This window comes from Rhinoderma darwinii, chromosome 8 (genome assembly GCF_050947455.1).
Source record: "Rhinoderma darwinii isolate aRhiDar2 chromosome 8, aRhiDar2.hap1, whole genome shotgun sequence".
NCBI classification, from domain to species: domain Eukaryota; kingdom Metazoa; phylum Chordata; class Amphibia; order Anura; family Rhinodermatidae; genus Rhinoderma; species Rhinoderma darwinii.
In genome coordinates, this window is record NC_134694.1 from 67,806,252 (window position 1) to 67,829,013 (window position 22,762).

The 22,762-nt window shown below is 43.2% G+C and overlaps 1 protein-coding gene across 1 annotated transcript in view; it reads right to left on the reverse strand.

The window, feature by feature from the left end:
• ATP7A (ATPase copper transporting alpha) overlaps positions 1–22,762 on the reverse strand; it is an 80,866-nt gene that overhangs the window by 55,829 nt on the left and 2,275 nt on the right. The window contains exon 2 of the mRNA XM_075835710.1: positions 8,101–8,233. Within this exon, the coding sequence (XP_075691825.1) occupies positions 8,101–8,220 (120 nt within the window). The 5' untranslated portion in view covers positions 8,221–8,233. The remainder of the gene's footprint in view (positions 1–8,100; positions 8,234–22,762) is intronic.

Below are 22,762 nucleotides of genomic sequence, written 5' to 3' on the forward strand. Positions count from 1 at the left end.
AAATTGGGGCCCTGGAATTCATATGAATATTATTTAGACAATTACCACCTACCCCTTCATGGCAAAGGTATTCCCTAATGGCAGTGCCCTTTTACGGAAGGATAATGCAACCTGTCACACTGCTAATTCCTTGTTCAGGAATAGTTCGAGGAACATGATAATGTCAGGGAGTTGACTTGGCCACCTAATTACCGAGATCTCAATCCACTGTTACATCGGTGGAACGTGCTGAAAAAACAAGACACCACCTAGCGACTTACAGGACTTAAAGGATCTACTGCTAACATCTTGGTGCCAGGTACAACAAGACACCTTGAGGTCTCGTGGAGTCCATGCTTAGATGGGTCAGAGCTGCTTTGGCGGCACGAGGGGGGGGGGGGTTACACACTATTATACAGGTGTAGTGAAGGTGTAGTGAAGCAGCTTCTTCAAAAAGCTGCGGAGTATGACGGTGATACATTTGTGATACCATCCTGTATTCTTTACTTACTTAGCTCACGAAGGCCTCATTCACACAATGTTTTTTTACGCCGATTTTGAATAAGCGTCAAACTACCCCAAATCTGCCTCCCATTGATTTCAACAGGATTCAGAGGTGGTTTTTTTTTTCTCAGGACGGATTTTTTCTTGCTCTTGAACCTCCCATTGAAATCAATTGGAGGCAGAAAAAAACAGCGCCGTGCAGCCCTGAAGAAAATTTGGAGGCCGATTTTTTTTGCGATTTAACAAAAAAATCCTGTGTGAACATACCCTAAGAATATATACTTTGTGTATAAAATCTTATGTTTCTTTTACACATTGTTTAGGAGAATATCTTAATACTTACTAAAATACCTGCTGCATGTGTATTTTTTGGGGCTTTTCTCTGGTGTAGGGATTTCTATATGTTTTTTGGTTTGCACTTAGACAGGCCAGGTAAATAATATATGTAAAGCGATGTTCATATTTATATGGTTGTTTTTTTGTTCCCTATGGCCCTTGGGTTGAGCCACCCAGAGTGAGTATTTGGGTTGTTGCATTTTAAACAGATTTTATATTTGTATGGTTTTGTGCGTATTAATATTTCATAGTAATGTTTTTTGATAAATGTCCGGCGGTTTGCCCGTTTACATGTCCTTCTTGCTTTTTTCCCTCCGATATTCGTTACTTTTGGCATTGTTTAGAGCACCCCATCTTCTCTTACAATATTAATAGCTGCGATTGTGCTCATCTGCTTTTCTTATAATAAATTAGATATTATCATGTACATTATATTAACAGCTCTTGGTACATCTCCTATGGTTTGTAGATGCTGAAGATAAACTGTGGAACTTAAACAAACAAAAAAAAACTGTAAGGCCTCATGCACACGACTGTAGTGGTGTGCACGGGCCGTGACTTGCGACTCGGACGACCGCGGAGTGTCAACCTCGGCCGCCCGCAAATCGCGGGCCGTGCACATGGCCGTGTGTATTAATTTCTATGAGCTTGGACCGCAAAACACGGCCGTTGTAAGACATGTCCGTTCTTTTTGCGGTCCAGGCTTTTGGGCAATGCACGGACCATTGAAATGAATGGGGCCAGAATTCACCCGCAGATTTGCGGGTGAATTGCAGCCGCAAAAATACGTTCATGTGCATGGAGCCCTAAACTCAAAGCTACATATATAAGATAGAAACGCATTAGCACAGAACATAATAAGAATAATTGGATAATTGGAGCAACGAGGACATTCGATTCCTTGTTAAAAAGTTGGCAAAAGCAAATTGAATCCTTCGCCTATGACATTTGTCTCCATCATGCCTGCGGGGAATCTTTCTGCCATTACCAGGAAGCTGCTGCTGCTGTTTGGGCAATGTGGATTCAATTAAAAGCAAATCAAAGTACTGAAGGAATAAATTAAAGCAGCAGCTACATTGTATACGGCATTTTCTACACGTATATATAGGTGAATACTAGCAGCGCGTGCGCACGGTTGTTGCGTGTTGTATTCCCTCTCATATATTCTTGTTAAAAAAAAATATACAGAAGGAAGCAGATCTGGGTTGCATTATTTGGTGTGCTACAAGAGCTTATCTTATGCTTTTTATCGTTATCTGTTTTTGGAAGTACGGAATAAACTCGTGGCATTTGTAGTTTCCCAAAGGTAGTGCACTATCTCCTTTTTTTTCTCCCTTGCTGGAGATCTAGAACATCAAGTACGAGGATATACACAGCAAGCAGTTGCATTGCTACGTGGAACCACAAGTACCAGCGAGATACACACACCGGAGGAAAGTTGGATCGTTCTTTCTGCACTGGGGGAAGGTCAAACCCTTGATGGACACTTCAGACTTTACATCCACAACCGTCTGAGCGGTAAAAAACTATCAATTTGTCTTAGATATGATAGCAAAACACTCAGCAATAGTAACTAGAATAGGAAATGCTTAAATAGATGTTCCACAATAAAGTGTTTAATAGAATCACTTGTAAGGCCCAGTTCACACAGTTTTGTGGCGCTGATTTTGATGGGAGGTAGAGGCATTTTTTTTACCCAGGGTGGTTTTTGACTGTTTACGAAAAAAAAAAACGGCATGCCCTATCTTGGAGCGGTTTCTGCCTCTAAACTTCCATTGAAATCAAAGGGAGACAAAAAAAATACTGTGCCATTCATTTGGAGCGTTGTTTTTTTTTTGCTTAATAGGAAAAAAAAAGCCTTAAAAAGAAGCGCCTCAAAAAAAAATATGTCTGAAGAAGCGTCGGAAAACGCTTGCATTTCAATATATGCTGCAAAAATCCTAAGGAATTTTAAGGCACATTTTTTTCTACTGGCCAAAAAACGGTGTGAACTGACCCGAAGGCTGGATTCCCACATAGTGGATACAAAAGAGAGAAGATGTAGAAGTTCTTCATGGAGATTTCTCCTTCATTTTCGATCCAATCCTGACTTTGGCTAAAAAACTGCAAGTGTGAATTCAGCCATACAAGTGAGAGTAGTGACATAACATTTACAAGCAGCCTAGAAACAGCAGGTACAATTTCTAGATTTGTTTGCAGGACTTTATCTAATGTTTGTGTTTCACTCAGTGTTTGTTCAGAAATGGGAAAGGATCCCAGAACAAAGTATTTCCTTTTTCCTATTGATAGGATCCAATCTTGTTCTTGGCAAAGACAATACGACGAGAACAGACGCCACAGAATGGGGCCTTACAAATTACAGTTGGAATTAATGTGACAAACCAATCCGCAGTAATTCATGACTAGAATGACGGCTTTCAGGGTATAATCTAGTAGGAACTCTCTGGCCTCAACGCTTTTACATTACAGCTCTGATGAACATATGAGAATATATTACAGAATTGCTTCATTTAGTGACCATATCAGAACTGCACCAAATAGTCATTGGAACTTTCTAATAATAAAGTGAGAAACAAGGGAAAGTAAAGATTTGGTGTCCTCTCTCGTAGGCCGTCAGCAGACTACAGACTCTTTTACAGCTGTCTGTACTCCGTTTTCGATCAACATAATGTTTTGCAAGCGGTTGTATGCAAGCATCGTACCAAACTTGTGCACTGGTGAATCTCAAGTGCAGGGCCTGACAGCGCAGAAAGGACCTGGGTTTGTCGTTGCGCTGTCTTCTCTTTAGTAAGCTACAAGTCCTCTAATTTGCGCCATGTATTTCTGGATTCCTTGAAAAGAATCGGTTATGGGAGAACAACCTCTTTATGTGGAGTCAGCGCTTTAGTCAAGCGGGAGCACACAACTTTACCATTCAGGAGAACAGGAAAGCAGGGACACAAATCCTATTGAAGCTGCAATGGCAGTTATACTGGTTGTCACCCAGAATCCTCAGAAATACATAAAACTAAGAACTGGCTGAATAGAAGAACTTCTATTTACTAGCAATAATTTCCTTTTTTGGGGGACTCTAATGGATAATAAGATGGGGAGACCTCTGCCGTCATAGTGTGGTAATATACACAGGTAAAAATTGTTACTATGAAAAAAAAAATGTACAAACTATTTCAGATTCTCAGAAGCTGCGGCGACCTCCTATCCCTCGATTATAGAACAAAACAGAGGGGGCACCCGGCAGTAGATTCTGCTACAACTTCACGATACTTTGGCACACCATGTTAATCTATGAAGTGCTGCTTTAGTATTTTTTGACATTTTAGTCACAGAAATGACAGACAGACATGAGTTTGCGGCATGTACTATATACTGTACATCCGCCAAACCTCATTCAATGAGTTAGGGATGAAGGAGATGTATTAAAACAAATGCAAAGGAAAAGTGGAGTAGTTACTTATGACAACCAATCAGATTCCACCACTCATTTTTCAGAGGCCTTTTGGAAGCAGCGACTTTATTGGTTACTATCGGAAACTACTCCACTTTTCCTTTGCACCGGTTTTGACAAGTCCCCCAATGACTACAATAATAAAAACAAAAAACAATATTTTCTTCGGAAAAAACCAACCCTATCACTTTGCAGGGACAGAGAGAACTAAAGTAACATCCGCCTGCCATCTCTGCTAAGCTTTGCGCATCCCTAGCAATATGACTTGGGGGCAGAGGTCACACTAAAGATACTTCATAGGAGTAAAAACACTCATCTTAGCATTTTAAGGAGTATTTTTAGCCAATAAGGAGTATTGAATTTGCTGTAATGCAATTTAATAATGAATCGGCAAAATAAAACATTTAGTGCAACCTCTGTATATGTATAAATTATGTTGTTAACATTGCGGCAGATCACAGTCTGACCGCAGCGTTTGCACTTCACTATGGATTCACCGGTCAGTCCACAGTACAGTGCAAACGTGGCGGTCCGATAGTTATTGGTCACAGCGTTAAAGGTGTGATCTGGGATTTTAAAAAAAATAATCGATGGCCTACCATTAGGATAGATCATCAATATTAAATCAATGGGGGGCCCAACTCTCAGAACCCCCACCAATCAGCTGTTTGAAGGGGCCACGGCACTCGTATGAGCGCCGCAGCCTTTTCATTGTTTACATGGATTTAATTTTTATTCGTACTTGTACACGCTGTTACATTCATAGCGACTGTGCAAGGTATTGCAGCACTGTCCATTTCACTTCGATAGGACAACATTGCAATAGCTTGTATACCTTATAGAGATATATATATATATACACTACCGTTCAAAAGTTTAGGGTCACTTAGAAATTTCCTTATTTTTGAAAGAAAAGCACAGTTTTTTTTAATGAAGAGAACATTAAATTAATCAGAAATACACTCTATACATTGTTAATTTGCTAAATGACTATTCGAGCTGCAAACGTCTGGTTTTCAATGCATTATCTACATAGGTGTATAGAGGCCCATTTCCAGCAACCATCACTCCAGTGTTCTAAGGGTATGTGCACACGTAGTGACCAAAAACGTCTGAAAATCCAGAGCTGTTTTCAAGGGAAAACAGACCCTGCTTTTCAGACGTTTTTTGACCAACTCGCATTTTTCGCGGCGTTTTTCGCGCCGTTTTTTACGTCCGTTTTTGGAGCTGTTTTCATTGGAGTCGATGAGAAAACAGCTCCAAAAACGTCCAAAGAAGTGTCCTGCACTTCTTTTGACAAGGCTGTATTTTTACAGCTGTCAAACGACGACGCGTAAATAACAGGTCGTCTGCACAGTACGTCGGCAAACCCATTCAAATGAATGGGCAGATGTTTGCCGACGTATTGTAGCCCTATTTTCAGACGTAAAACGAGGCATAATACGCCTCGTTTACGTCTGAAAATAGGTCGTGTGAACCCAGCCTAATAGTACATTGTGTTTGCTAACTGTGTTAGAAGGCTAATGGATGATTAGAAAACACTTGGAAACCCTTGTGCAATTATGTTAGCACCGCTGTAAACAGTTTTGCTGTTTAGAGGAGCTATAAAACGGACCTTCCTTTGAGCTAGTTGAGAATCTGGAGCATTACATTTGTGGGTTCGATTAAACTCTCAAAATGGCTAGAAAAAGAGAGAGCTTTCATGTGAAACTTGACAGTCTATTCTTGTTCTTAGAACTGAAGGCTATTCCATGCGAGAAATTGCCAAGAAACTGAAGATTTCCTACAACGGTGTGTACTACTTCCTTCAGAGGACAGCACACACAGGCTCTAACCAGAGTAGAAAGAGAAGTGGGAGGCCCCGCTGCACAACTGAGCAACAAGACAAGTACATTAGAGTCTCTAGTTTGAGAAATAGACTCCTCACAGGTCCTCAGCTGGCAGCTTCATTAAATAGTACCCGCAAAACGCCAGTGTCAACGTCTACAGTGAAGAGGCGACTCCGGGATGCTGGCCTTCAGGGCAGAGTGGCAAAGAAAAAGCCATATCTGAGACCGGCTAATAAAAGGAAAAGATTAATATGGGCAAAAGCACACAGACATTGGACAGAGGAAGATTGGAAAAAAGTGTTATGGACAGACGAATCGAAGTTTGAGGTTTTTAGATCACACAGAAAAACATTTGTGAGACGCAGAACAACTGAAAAGATGCTGGAAGAGTGCCTGACGCCACCTGTCAAGCACGGTGGAGGTAATGTGATGGTCTGGGGTTGCTTTGGTGCTGGTAAAGTGGGAGATTTATACAAGGTAAAAGGGATTTTGAATAAGGAAGACTATCACTCCATTTTGCAACGCCATGCCATACCCTGTGGACAGCGCTTGATTGGAGCCAATTTCATCCTACAACAGGACAATGACCCAAAGCACACCTCCAAATTATGCAAGAACTATTTAGGGAAGAAGCAGGCAGCTGGTATTCTATCTGTAATGGAATGGCCAGCGCAGTCACCAGATCGCAACCCCATAGAGCTGTTGTGGGAGCAGCCTGACCGTATGGTACGCAAGAAGTGCCCATCAAGCCAATACAACTTGTGGGAGGGGCTTCTGGAAGCATGGGGTGAAATTTCTCCCGATTACCTCAGCAAATTAACAGCTAGAATGCCAAAGGTCTGCAATGCTGTAATTGCTGCAAATGGAGCATTCTTTGACGAAAGCAAAGTTTGAAGGAGAAAATTATTATTTGAAATAAAAATCATTATTTCTAACCTTGTCAATGTCTTGACTATATTTTCTAGTCATTTTGCAACTCATTTGATAAATATAAGTGTGAGTTTTCATGGAAAACACAAAATTGTCTGGGTGACCCCAAACTTTTGAACATATATAGATATATTATGTATAGAGAGAGATAGATTGTATATATCTCTCTATGTCACTAATCTTCATCAGTGAGATGACATTGTTTACTTGAGGAGGGTGGGGTGGCATTTCTTCCTAATCGCTTCTGTAAACTGTTTCACTGAGCCTCCAGTGCGGGACCATCAGGCGGCTCCTAATAATAGATATATATTGCAATAAAAAACTAAAAAAACAAAAAACAACTTTTCCACTTATCAGACTCCGTTGTTAGATATGGAGCCTGTAGGGAGAGGGAAAACTATGAGAAAATGTATCATATAGGTGACCGTAATGCAGCCATTACATCAGTACACACGACGGCATATTCCCCGGATGACAGGTGCGGTACCCTTTAAAAGATAATTTACTTACAAAGTAACGACAATATTTTTTTTCAGCCTCATAAAGTATAATAAAATGTTATATCTAATGAAATTGTATGCTGAATATGTGTGTTAACCAGCAATATCATCACGGGACCAATATGTATACACCAATATAACATCAAGTACTTTACAAGTTGTTGCTGGTTTCAAGATGCCTATACACAAGACAGCTGTTGGTACATGCTCCTGTACTCCCCCCCCCCCCCCCTCAAAACCCGCACATTCGGCTTGGCAAACAAGAAGTTCCCAGATGACTCTAGGACCACTTATTATGGAAACCAAGGGTCAGACAGGTTGGATTTTGATTTGACTTATCCTTTGTTTGCTCTAGAGACCGTTCTGCGGACTTCAGCCTATTTCTATACAAATTAGTTAGTGGATTGCCGTGGGATCCACAACAAATATCTGTATGTGGTCAGCTTTAACTAACTAAAAATTGTAGCCTATAACAACGAAGTTGGAAATCATCTCTAGAACGCGCAGACATGACCACGGGTCTATAAGAAAGCTACGGAAGTGAAATGGGCTACCAGTATATTCATAAAACACTCACCTGAATACTGTGGACTCCATTGAGACTGCCAATCCTTTGTTCAACGGTCTGTACACAAGAGTTACAGGTCATCCCCTCCACAGGGATGACGGCCAGCAGTGCCCTCGACTCCATCTCCATCCTGGTTTAATCACTAGAAAATAATAAAAAAATTAAAAAAAACAACTTTAGTGGGGAAGATACAGAAGACAAGGTAAAGAATAATCTGGACAAAGCTATGGTATTAACATCAAGCTGCACTATTGCGGGCACAAAATGTCCAAAACGGCAATAATATATTCTGCAGATCAGTATCAGATACTCCGACGTGGAGACACAACCGCACCTAGTCCTGTTTCTCTGCAGAGATCCTCTATTAACAGTCCTGGCTACTGACGTCACCAATACCCCCCAGCAAGTCTGGAATAGATGGCTGATTTGATTTGAGGTAGGCGGATACGTGCTTTGGTATCACTGATCTGCAATTTTATGTCTAAAAGGTATTTGTCCATTTATACACAGATTCATACTTTACCCATCTGTACCAAAAATAACTTGTAGCTAGCGCTGCTGCTTCTCAGCATTATGGCGGACCGTTCAACCCCAATGGGGGCAATTTCTGATTTTATATATTTATATCAAAACTTACTGTGGATAAACTGATAAAATGAACCCAGCGAGCACTTGTATGATTGGGGAAATGATTGTGAGCAGCACGGAGGACAGATCATTTGTAAGACTGTTCACATCTGCAGCACAATTTTGATCCGGTAAAATGAGACACGGTAACGGAATCCATTATAAGTCAATGAGGTTTGTGAGGCGCCGTTCGTGTCCGTCATGCGACAGATTGGGCACTCCGTCAATTAAGTTGTTCTGCTCCTATGGCGGAATGCAGCTGTGAACGAGGCCTTATACACCTCTGCTACAGTGTAAAAAGAACATTGAACATTAGTTATACAACGGTTACTTGAATGTACGTTAATAAAAACCTCTGTGGCCACATACTGTGACAATACGTCCAATCCAAGGTGCACAGGTAGAACCCTTAAATTGTCACAACTCATTTGCAAGTATAAAGAATACATTTCTTTCCATCCTAACAGTGTGAGCTTGGGGTAGGGCAGTGGTCAGTAACCTTCGGCACTCCAGCTGTTGTGAAACATGCCCAGCATGCCTTGACAACTTTTGGCTGGAATAATAAAGCTTTTGGCTGTCAGGGCATGCTGGGAGTTGTAGTTTCACAACAACTGGAGTGCCGCAGGTTGCGGACACCTAGGGTAGGGCATTCCATAGCTTGACTAATCTAACTGTAAAGACAGGGGCGTAACTAGGAAAGACTGGGCCCCATAGCAAACTTTTGACTGGGGCCCCCCTCCCCCGGGTGTCACACAACCCCCCCTCCTTGTAGATAGTGCCTTTTTTTACAAACCCCCCTTTTGATAACGCCATACAGTCCCCCCCTGTAGGGAACGCCATACAGCCCCCCCCTGTAGGGAACGCCATACAGTCCCCCCCTGTAGATAACGCCATACAGCCCCCCCTGTAGATAACGCCATACAGCCCCCCCTGTAGATAACGCCATACAGTCCCCCCCTGTAGGGAACGCCATACAGTCCCCCCTGTAGGGAACGCCATACAGCCCCCTCTATAGATAATGCCATACAGCCCCCCTGTAGATAACGCCATACAGCCCCCTTTGTAGATATCTACAGAGGGGGCTGTATGGCGCTATCTACAGAGGGGGCTGTATGGCGTTATCTACGGGGGGGACTGTATGGCGTTATCTACAGGGGGGACTGTATGGCGTTCCCTACAGGGGGGGACTGTATGGCGTTCCCTACAGGGGGGGACTGTATGGCGTTATCTACAGGGGGGGCTGTATGGCGTTATCTACAGGGGGGGACTGTATGGCGTTCCCTACAGGGGGGGGCTGTATGGCGTTCCCTACAGGGGGGGACTGTATGGCGTTCCCTACAGGGGGGGCTGTATGGCGTTCCCTACAGAGGGGGGCTGTCTGGCGTTATCTACAGGGGGGACTGTATGGCGTTACCTACAGGGAGTCTGTATGGCGTTCCCTACAGGGGGGGTCTGTAGGGAACACCATACAGCCCCCCCTGTAGGGAACGCCATACAGCCCCCTCCTGTAGGGAACACCATACAGCCCCCCCTGTAGGGAACGCCATACAGCGTCCCCCCCCTGTAGGGAACGCCATACAGCGTCCCCCCTGTAGGGAACGCCATACAGCGTGCGCCCCCCCCTGTAGGGAACGCCATACAGCGCCCCCCCCTGTAGGGAACGCCATACAGCCCCCCCTGTAGGGAACGCCATACAGCCCCCCCTGTAGGGAACACCATACAGCCCCCCCTGTAGGGAACGCCATACAGCGTCCCCCCCTGTAGGGAACGCCATACAGCGCCCCCTGTAGGGAACGCCATACAGCCCCCCCTGTAGGGAACACCATACAGCCCCCCCTGTAGGGAACGCCATACAGCCCCCTCCTGTAGGGAACGCCATACAGCGTCCCCCCCCCTGTAGGGAACGCCATACAGCGTCCCCCCCCTGTAGGGAACGCCATACAGCGTCCCCCCCCTGTAGGGAACGCCATACAGCGTCCCCCCCCTGTAGGGAACGCCATACAGCGTCCCCCCCCTGTAGGGAACGCCATACAGCGTCCCCCCCCTGTAGGGAACGCCATACAGCGTCCCCCCGTAGGGAACGCCATACAGCCCCACCCCCCTGTAGGGAACGCCATACAGCCCCCCCCTGTAGGGAACGCCATACAGCCCCCCCCTGTAGGGTACGCCATACAGCGTCCCCCCCTGTAGGGTACGCCATACAGCGTCCCCCCCTGTAGGGAACGCCATACAGCGTCGTCCCCCCTGTAGGGAACGCCATACAGCCCCCCCCCCTTGTAGGGAACGCCATACAGCGTCCCCCCTCCCAAAAAAATGCGACCTACAGTGTGATAAAGACTTTACAGACCTAATAAAAGACATGTATCCCCTATCCACAGGATAGGGGATACATGTGTGATGGCTGGCATTGATAGGGAGAACGGGGGACTGAAAGTTCTCCATGACTAACCTCTGACTTCCGGGGTCTGTGTCGGCAGCTCACTAAAGATGAAAGGAGCGCTGGTCACGCATGCGCACAAGCGCGACCGGCGCTCCATTCATTTCTCCGGAGCTGCCGACACAGACGCCGGAAGTCAGAGGTTTGTGATGGAGAACGTCAGGGGACTTTCAGTCCCCCGTTCTCCCTATCGCTGCCAGCGATCGCACATGTATCCCCTGTCCTGTGGAGATCCTGTGGATAGGGGATACATGTCTTTTGTTTAATGGCAGAGCGGGGAGATACCTCCCTGCTCTGCCGTACTGTTCAGTGGCGTCCCGCTGTAGCAGCCATAGCGGCTGCTAGCGGAGCCTCCGGCCATGGTGGGGGCCCGTGCCGGCGGGCGACACGGGCCCCCTCATGCCGCGGGCCCCGTAGCAGTCGCTACTGCTGCTACGGCGGTAGTTACGCCACTGTGTAAAGAACCCTTTCCTACATTGTTGTCTGAAACCCCTTTCCCCCAGACATTAAGCCCTGGTCCTTTGTAGTTTTTTAAATAAATAAATCATGTGCCAGCTCTTTGTATTGACCACACGTATTATTTATACATTGCAAAAAGACCATAAGGCGTCTTTTTTTTCCAAGTTAAACTAGCCTCTCATTGTAAGAAAGACCTTTCCCATCTAATAATCTAATCAACCGTCTTTGAACCCCTTTTTAACCCCTCAATCCCTATATACAAGCGTTTTATAGAGGTGCAATATTATACTGGAATTACAGGTTTATTTTTCTCATTTTGTACACCCTAAAATCTTGTATGCTTTTGCAGCTGCTACTTGACATTGAGTGCTGCTGCTTAGCTTCTTTGTAACCAGAATACCCAGGTCCTTCCCCGGTTCTCTTATTCCCAATTTTATTTCATTTAACGTACATGCAGTACTACTATGACTGCGGCCTAAGCGCATTACTTTACATTTATGAACATAAAAGGGATTAGCCAGGAATAGAAAAACATGGCTGCTTTCTCGCATGGGTTGTGCCTTCTATTGCACCTCGTCTCTACTGAAGTGAATAGGGGAGAACTGCAAAACCACTCAAAAAATGTGGACAGGTGTGGCACTGTTTTCAGAAGAAAACAGCCATGTTTATCTGATCCTGGACAACCCCTTTAACACCTAAACGACCACGGACTGTATTTTGACAGCGGGCAGTACAGGTGCTTAGTCTTTAGCTATGACTTTCGGCTTTGTGGCAAAAGAGGTGAATGAGCGCTTCAGTGAGTACTTCTGCTCCAAGAACGAGCGGTTACTAACTGCTCCCTGTTCTTAGAGCAGCCTCCTAACTACGTCCAGGATCGAAGTTTAACCCTATGATCGCTGCAATCTGTGACCGTGGCATTATCAAAGGGTATTCGCTAGACCTTGAAAGGACCCCTGGGCTGCCTGTTCAGTAAGCCTGCTGTCAGGACACATTAAGGGCTTCTCCACATGCTGCGGAATTTCTGCGTATTTTCCATCCGGAATTGCGGATGGAAAATACGCAGAATACAGTAGCAGCAAAGCGGGTGGGATTCAACAAATCTCACCCACGCGCTGCGTAAAATTTCCGAGCAGAAATTCACCTGCGGTGTGTATTTTTCGTACCGCAGCATGTCAATTCCTGCTGCGGAAAGTGCATTGAACTGCTGCGTTTTTCAGAGAGATGTCACTATCTCCCAGCATTGAGAAAAACACAGCAAAATCCGCACCATTTTCTGCAGTAAAAGGTGCGGTTTTTCCGCAGCAGAAGGTCTGCTAGTTTTAACGGAAATGCTGCAGAAATTTTCAGCAGCAAAACACGTTACGTGTGGACAAGCCGTAAGTGTTGCCCTAACAGTAGCCTGTGTTATAGTGACACAGAGTACAATGTACTAGCATACACAATTATGCTAATACATTATGCATTTTAAATAAAATTGTAAAATAGTAAATTCCCTCAAAAAAAACTATTAAAAAAAAGGTAGAAAAAAAGTGATTTAGTATAAAATTAATTTTATTGTACATACATTACATAAAAACAAAAAAAGTGCACTTATTAGATATCCATGACTGTAATAACCTGAGGAATTACTGTAACAGGTTATTTAGTGTGACATGTGAACAGCAAAATAAAAGAAAAACTGAAACCCTTTTTTTATACACCTATAAATATTCTGAGCATCGCTTAAAAACCCAAAAATGTCTCCATATACCATACAGAAAAAAAGTCAAAAAATTACAATCTTTATTAATCCATATTTTATCAGTTATATATTATTTTTTTTGTCTAAGGGTATGTTCACACGATGAGAGGCATTTACGTGTGAAAAGACAGACTGTTAACAGCTGCCTCGTTTCACACGTAAATGCTCCTCCTCGCATTTTGCGAGCAGTCCGAGACGCTCGTAAATCTTGAGCTGTGCTTCATTGAGTTCAATGAAGAACGGCTCAAATTACGTCTGAAAGAAGTGTCCTGCACTTCTTTGCCGAGGCAGTCCATTTACGTGTCGTCGTTTGACAGCTGTCAAACGACGACGCGTAAATTACAGGTCGTCTGCACAATACGTCGGCAAACCCATTCAAATGAATGGGCAGATGTTTGCCGACGTATTGTAGCCCTATTTTCAGGCGTAAAACGAGGCATAATACGCCTCGTTTACGCCTGAAAATAGGTTGTGTGAACCCAGCCTTACAATTCTGAAACCTGCTTTTTTCTATTTTCAGGTGTGCAAAAAAATAATTATATGAATTGCACAGTAAGGACGGGCTCCCATGTAGCGTAAACGCTGCGGAATCACCGCAACTGAATTTTGTGCGGAAATTCCGCAGCATCTACAGTAGCAGCAAATTGGATGAGATTTAGCGAATCTCATGCCAATGCTGCAGGAAAAAAAAGACGCAGTGTAAACGTTAATAAATTGACCAGCGGTGCAGAATTTAATTCTGCAGCATTTCAATTTATGCAGTGTGTTTGTTGATTTTCTGTGTGGGTTTTCCTTATTGAATTTAATGGGGATTCAAAAGCCGCAACAGAAAGCCAAGTGTTGTGACTTCTGCTGCGTGATCGCAGCGATTACGCCACAAAAATCGCAACCCTGGAAAACAAAACAAAAAAATAATACTTACCCAAAACGCCTCCTGGGATAACGTTTTATCCCATGTGACCGTGGGGGCTCGGCCACAGGTGTCAGGGCCCTCTCAATCTCGGGATGAGAACTGACAGCGTTCTTCATGGGGAAAGAATCATTGAAGCGAACTCTAGTAATCACAAAATGGTTAAACAGCAATAACACATCTATCATCATAAATGAATGAGTCACCTAATATAAGCAGCAGCCACAATTTCATAGAACTGTACTGCAAAATTTGCCGAACACACACTCATTTACTACTATGGTACCATATATAATAATAATAATTAATTATTATTATTATTATTATTATTATTATTATTATTAAAAAAAAGCCACAGTCTATTGTAGGATCGGACCCGCTCATATAGGGAAAAATTTTAATTATGAAAATATAGAAGGGAATTGCTATATATAAAATTCTCTAATATAATCGTGTATGTTCTTCAAAGGGGAACTACACTTTAAAGGCAGAATATTAAAGGAGATTTCTGGGATTGATAAACCTGCATAAAACATATTGTAATCTACTGATCTTAGTGATGCTGTGTTGTTCCCACGCTGTCGACCACTGGTCAACCTTGTAATGATGTCACTTCTTATAATTGTGGCAGCCAATCACTGCGCTGCTTGACATCAGCATGGACAGACGATCATAGCAGTTGGACTCGATTGGCTGCCGCACTCAAGAGATAATCACACTGATATCAAAGTGCACCAGCAGGAAAGGCTCAAGATCACTAAAATGTGTTTTTATTTTACATTTTTTGGATGTTACAAGATATTTATAAATCATGAAAAACTGACTGGGTTCACACGATTTTCGCTGCGTTTTTCGCCCGCAGCCATTGAGTGCCGCGGGCAAAAAACGCCACGAAATACGCTTTCTCTGCTTCCTATTGCGGTCAATGGGAGATCAGAGACGTAAACGCCCGAAGATAGGGCATGTCGCTTCTTTTTCCCGCAAGCTGTTATTTCCGCACGCGGGAAAAGAACGCCTCCGCCTCCCATTGAAATCAATGGGAGGCATTGTTGGCCGTTTTTTGGAGCGGTTTCTGCGCCAAAAAACGTGTAAAAAAGAAGTCTGTGTGAACTGACCCTTAATATCCAGAGTTTTGTCCATAAGCTTAATACCAGTAATGAGCGAGAGATAAAGTGGACAGCTCGAACAATTGCTGATGCCGGCATGTTAAAATAAGCTGTGTTTGCAAAGTATTCCAGGAACTGCGATGGTTGTGCCAGTTGTCATTGGTCTGGTCCGCGCAAGTAAACCCTTATCCAAATAACACACCTTGTAGAAAAGTAAATGAACCATGAAATGTTAAAGGAATTTGCTACACAAAGACTCCATATTCCCAGGACCCCTCCCTTGCCTGAACCCAGTTAACCATTATGAGAAGGAACTCCAACATTTCTCTATGGAGGCTGCGATCACAATGTGCACCAGACGTCCCATTTATACAGAGCAGTCTGAACGTGGAAATGTTATCTGCGTCCACAGCTTCATAATTATCCATGACTATGGCCGCCGGCCAGTGAAGTGGAGGGAAATTACTAGGTTTGTGGTTGCTTATTAGAAGCATCTGAGGTAAAGCGGATTATTTCTTATCTAGAATAAACACATTTATTTAGGTATAAATGACAAGTAATCTGAAAAAATTCTCCATCATGTGGAAAGTGGCTGACACAACTTCCCTATTCATCCCTGTATGACACTGCACTTGGGTCACGTAGCCCGGCACATGACAGAAGAGGAACAATCCCATCAAATGATCAGGAAGCCTCAACCTAAGTGTTATGAATGAGAACCATTGTTATAGGGCCAAGTACAATGACAGGTTTAGAGATCTCCATATTTCCATCAAGGGTTTTTGGAGCCGTTTTCAATAGAAAAAACGGCTCCAAAAACATCCCAAGAAGTGTCCTGCACTTCTTTTGACGAGCCGCCTTTTTACGCGCCGTATTTTGACAGAGACGCGTAAAATGACAGCTCGTCTGCACAGAACATCGTAAGACCCATTGCAAGCAATGGGCAGATGTTTGCCGACGTATTGGAGCCGTCTTTTCAGGCGTAATTTGAGGCGTAAAACGCGTCCATTACGTCTGAAAAGAGGTCGTGTGCACATACCGTAAGGCTGAGGAATCAAATTGGCATTATTAATTTTGAAAATCCGCATTCCCGCAACAGTTAGGCCATGCTGCAGAATTGAAAATGCTGCGGTGGATTTTTTTGACGCTGTGAGGGAATGGGGTTTCTTAACCCCCCCCCCCCCCATTTAGTTACATATACTGTACTTTGTTGCAGAATTTTCGTGCGGCTTTCGCAACAAATTCGCGGTGTTGGAATGTGTACAACTACAGATAGCATTTTGAAACACTTCCAATCTTTGAAGCAGATTCTGGTCACAAAAATTAGGTCAAAACTAGAAGTGACATTCCAGCTTCGTGATGAATCATGCAGGAAGTAACGCCACCCGTTCATCTATTTTTAAATTCCATTGACATAAAAACAGATGAAAGGAGCAGTAATATTTAGTACATGCATCCCGAAATTGCCAAATAGGAGAAAGGGTCCTATACATTTAAAGCTCTGTTCACATCTGCATTGGATGCTTCAATCAGAGCCTCCGTGGTAGATTCCAACAGATTTGAAAATGGTGCTGCATGCTAAAACCGCCGGACACAACAGTGTTTGAGACAGATAATTTGGGAAAGGTTTTCTTGCTTTTTCGGGATATGATCCATCCCGGTATTTGGCACTAAATATGCTGCTCTCAAAACAGTAATAATATATCCATCTAAATAAAGCCAAAATCTGTAATATATTAGAAGGATCTTGACTGTAGATAAAGGAAAGCACACTTTTGTACATCAACATATCAGTCCACGGATGTCTATCCATGAAATCAACGCTTTCCATAATATATTAAAGGGGTTTTTATCCACAGGAAAGCTGATAAATGTATGTTCGCTGGGGGTCCCACCACTGGGACCCCCACCGATCTCTAGACCGGGGGTTCCGACCCCCATGGTTCCTCTCAGCAGGATCACAGCGAGGAGGATTTTGAATAGTGCGGTGTCACAAATGAGCGCCGCAGATCCATTCAAAGTCTATAGGACATTGACTGGAGTGGCAAAGATTATGCATTGAAAAGAAACGTGTGTCAGGAGCCCCGGTTTAGAGATTCTTGGAGGTCCCAGAGGTTGGGCCCGCAGCAATCATACATTTATCACCTAGTGTCTAAACTCCAAACACCAGGAATAACATGTATGTCACAAAGTGGAAAGACGCTGCTATTTTGTACACACATGTATGTCCATTTTATTTGTGGTCAGTTACAGTATGGGATTTCTCTGTATTGACAAAGATAACGCAAAAAAAAAAAAAAAAAATCATCTCTGGTAAGTATATTATAATTTATTAGGGACTATATTACAGTTTTTATCTCAAAGTGCCGCCTAGAAAAGTAAAACTTTATAGACTGGAAAATACAAAATGGTAAAGATGAGAAAACTGGTTATGTACTCAAGCCCAAAAGGAGTCCGGTCCTGAATCTGGGAATTCAGCTAAATATTGTCTGCAATCCACCTGACCTTTTCTAAAGGGAAACCGAAGAAATTAGACTCGCTGGAAGTCCCGTGTTATTATCTGATAAAATATATATGCGCATTTTACAGTAGGAAGTGAGAAAAATAAGAGACACACAACATCCAGAGAAGAGACTGTCGACTGCGCTATCGGTTCCGTCAAGAACAAGGGAACCCTGTCACAGCGGTGACAGATGGAAACCATTAGCTAGATTTCCGTCACCATTGATATCAATGGCTGAGGTTTCCATTTGCCAAGAGACACCAGACCCAGCAATGCAGATGAGCTGAAGGCCGCTATCAAAGCAACCTGGGCTTCCATAACACATCAGCAGTGCCACAGGCTGATCGCCTCCATGCCACGCCGCATTGATTACACCTCAGCAGTGCCACAGACTGATCGCCTCCATGCCACGCCGCATTGATTACACCTCAGCAGTGCCACAGACTGAACGCCTCCATGCCACGCCGCATTGATTACACCTCGGCAGTGCCACAGGCTGATCGCCTCCATGCCACGCCGCATTGATTACACCTCGGCAGTGCCACAGGCTGATCGCCTCCATGCCACGCCGCATTGATGCAGTAATTCATGCAAAAGGAGTTTCGACCAAGTATTGCGTGCATATACTGTAGATACATTTCAGTAGGTCTACATTTCGGTATTAAAAATAATTTTTGAAATTGGGCTTATATAATATTCTAATTTTCTGGGACACTAAATTTTGGGTTTTCATTAACGGTTACCATAATCATCAGCATAAAAACAATGCTGGAAATAGATCACTCTGTGTGTAATGAATCTATATAAAATAGGAGTTTCACTTTTTTAATTGAATTACTGAAATAAATTTACTTTTTGATGATATTCTAATTCATTGAGAAGGGCCAGTATATCGATCTAGTCTATGATTAGCATCTGGATAAAATTCCCAGAGTGGGTGTCTGTTGGAAATCTAAATTTCAGTCTAATATATATTCTGAGCGATGATTTCCTCAACAGATGCAAGAAAAAAAAAAAAAAAAAGCAAATCTATGCCAGGTATGAACAGGCGTAAATTTGCACGATAAATTGTGCCATTTTCTCTGACACGTCTGTTTTGATAAATACTTGTACTCCCCATGAAATAGCAATCTTTAATTAGAGTTCTGCATTGTACAGTTCCTCTGATATACCTCCTGGTAATGTACTGGGTGTTACCATTGCCAATGGGGTGTGTACCTGACTGGCTGAAAGCAGGCGTTTCATCCATAAAGATGGCAACAATGGGGTTTGTCGGGCGACGGAACCAGCACTGCGTCGTGGTGTGCGGTATAAACAGAAGCCACAACGAAGGTGTGAACATAGCCTAACAAACCACTTGAGGGAAGGTGTCACTGTAGGGCAAAATGTTAAGGAACACGAAGTCCCAGGAAAGGAAACATGCTGAACCGAGAATTGATAGAGGAAGAACAAATTGAGGAAACAATCTAAGTAGATTTGAGAACGTTACAGAAATCCACAGCTCAAACAATTATAGATATCTTGTGGATTTTGCCACGGATTTCACCAAATTGTTAATCCATGTGGATTTTTAGTAACACTAAGGAAAATATATGCAGCTCGTGAACATAACTTCAGACGGGGACTGAGGTTTCTTTTTACAAAAATAATGCAGGCACATTCACAGTGCGTTTGATGGTCTTAGTTTGGTCTCCCTAATAGTGGCACCTTTCCCCCGTAGGCTATAATGGTATCCGTTTAATGTATACGTCATGAACTCTCAAGACCTTTTTCAGGACTATTAGAGGGGTTTCCCCATCAGGGACATTTATGACATTTCCACAAGATAGGTCATAAATGTCAGATAGATGTAGGCCCAAACTCTGGGACCCGCACCTATATCTAGAACGGGGCCCCCTCAACCCCGTTCTGTGTTGCGGCTGAAGCTTGCGATTTCCGACCATGAAGAAGAAAACATTGTAGCTTGCTGAGCTACGCTGTTTCCATAATTTCCATAGTAGTGAATGGTAGTTACAGAAACAGCGTAGCTTGCATGCATACGTCTGAAGTTATGTTCACGAGCTGCATATATTTTCCTTAGTGTTACCAAAAATCCACATGGATTAACAGTTTGGTGAAATTAAGAGAGGTAGAATGGGGTTTAGAGGGCCCTGTTCTAGAGATATCTAACATTTATGGCATATTCTGTCATAAATGCCCCGGATGGGAAAACACCTTTAAATGGATCCCATTATAGCCTACGGGTGATGGATACTAAACAGTGGCATCTGTCTCCCATAGGCTACCATGTTAAAAAAAAAAAAGTTATGTTTAATGTACACTTTTTTTTACTGAATGCCTCTGGATAGAATATAGTCTACTATGCTATTCTATCCAGCAAAAAATAAAAAAGTACTCTCGATGCATACTGCGTGATGAAAGCAAAAAGAAAACTCATTTGGTCTCCATCAGTATAATGGGAGCCTATAAGTATGTTTGATGTATGCATCGGGAGCTTTCCCCACGAATACATAAAATGTAAATGGTAATACAGTGTGAAAGAAGCACAAAGTGGAACTATGGGCTGCTGGAAGTTGAAGATGCCGCCACTATGACCTGATAGAGTATATAACAAAGTTTCATATATTCACATCATCACATGTACTACTACAGGTAGATTTCAAAAGAAAATCTCGGACCAAAACTAACATTAAGGAACTCCATGAGTCAGTCTCTTAACCTTTTTTTTTTCTGGTTGCTTCTATCACTAGATATCACACTAGGGACGTTGCATAGCAACACTCAGACGCAGGCTCCGGTGACACTATTTCTACTTAAGTCAATTGGGATAATCCGGTGTCACTCATACAGGCACCAGAACTTCCTGTATGATGAAATTGCATGGACTGTTCCACACAGGCTCTCCACAGGGGGGGGGACGGGGGGGGACAGAAACTCCTATCACAGTTACTGATGAGGATTAGATTGGCTCCTGCCGCACAGTTATCATGGAGATCACAGTTCGGCATAGCACAGAGGAAGGGACTGCAGACAAGAGGCTGGACTGCAGACAAGAGGCTGGACTGCAGGGAGGTGCGGACAATATACGTAGCAGTCCAGAGCTGGATAGATCATTAGATGGGGTGTGCTGTGATATAGACTCATGTTTCTGCTTCGGTCAGTTACAAAGATCATTCACGATGTAAACTACGTTCTCTACCATTCACCATCCCAACTCCTTGATCTCCATACTCTTCATCCCAAAAAATGAAAGCAGGTCCACTGTGCCTAATAAAACAAGTTTGTCCTATTAAATCCCAAATTGCACAAGGTCTAGTAAATAAATCAATGTTGAAACTGATGAAGCAGAAATACGAAAATGGAAAACGCAAACAGGTCTATAATTTGATGACTAAAGTCTTGCAACTGTCACATCCTAATCCCATCTGACAAGCGCCACAAATAAACGAAGGAAGAGCTGGTGGGTGTGGAACTGAAGAGTGGAAAGAACATGGATGAATGCCATAATCTGAAAGGGTGTGGAGAAGTGGAGGATAAGCCAGACGGTTTACAAGTACAAAAGAAAAATCAGGTGTAGGTGGTGCCGTCTCCTGAGGATGCAGGCACATCAAGATACTGAAGGGACCGTGTATTTCCTATACTCACCATCGCCCCACATTCAGATCATACAGTTTTACTAAGATTAACCTCTAGAGACACTAAAAGCAAAGCTGGTCGTAGATAAAGAAACAATATGGCATGAAATCGTATACACTATTTGGACATGGTCAGTAAATGACAGATTTTGAAGTTATCTACAAATGATTGAAATGGTTTAAAGAGAGCCCGTCATCTCTTCTGACGTGTCTGTTATAGTAAATAATTGCATTCCCTATGAAATAACAATTCTGCAGCATATTTTATTAAAAACTCTAAATTGTGCCATTCCGGTTATTCCTCCTAGTGATTTATGAATAAATTGACAAGTGGGTGTTACCAGTTGACAAAGGGAATAGAAACACTCGGTTATCAATTTATTCATAAATATCCAGGAAGAATAACAGAGGAATGTTGCAACGTAGAGGTAATATGTTACAGAAATGTTATTTCATGGGGAATGCAAGTATTTACCAAAATAGACATGTCAGGCGAGGTGGCAGTTCCTATTCAAGAGTTAAACAGCCAGTATTGGGGGATTAATCACAGATGCCCTCCTGCTGGGTATCATGTGGGCACAAAAAGTTCTATTGCGTCAACCGGTGGTAACAATTTCCATCATTTCAATAGTAAGTACAATGAACGAGCACAAAGTCACATTACTGGTATGAGGGGTGGAAAAGGAATAAGGAGCAGAAAGTGTTAGGAGAAAAGTAGAGATGGCGAGAGCAAAAACTAAGGGCTCATTCAGACGAACGTGAATAATGTCCGTGTGCCGCGCAGGGAAATCACGCGCACCCATTGATTTCAATGAAGCCGTTCACACATGCAGGAGTTTTCACACAGCGAGAGTCCGCTGCGTGAAACTCACTGCATGTCCTATATTGGTGCGTTTTTCACGCATATATCGCCCATTGAAGTGGGTGCGTGAAAATCACGCACAGCACATGGATGCACATCCGTGTGCTGTGCGTGATTTACGTCACGCACAGCACATGGATGCACATCCGTGTGCTGTGCGTGATTTACGCATCAATTCAATTGAAAATAATTTTTAAAAAAAGATGTGCTTTGCGAGTGCGTGAATAACGCGTGCCACTCGCAAGCACACTGATGCATAACGGACCAGATTCACACGCGTTTCTCACGCGCGTGAATCTGATACACTCGTGTGAATGTAGCCTAAGACTGCATAGTAAATATTGTCCGCTTGGTGCAATGCTGTACAGTGTGGGTACATTGGCAGCAGGGG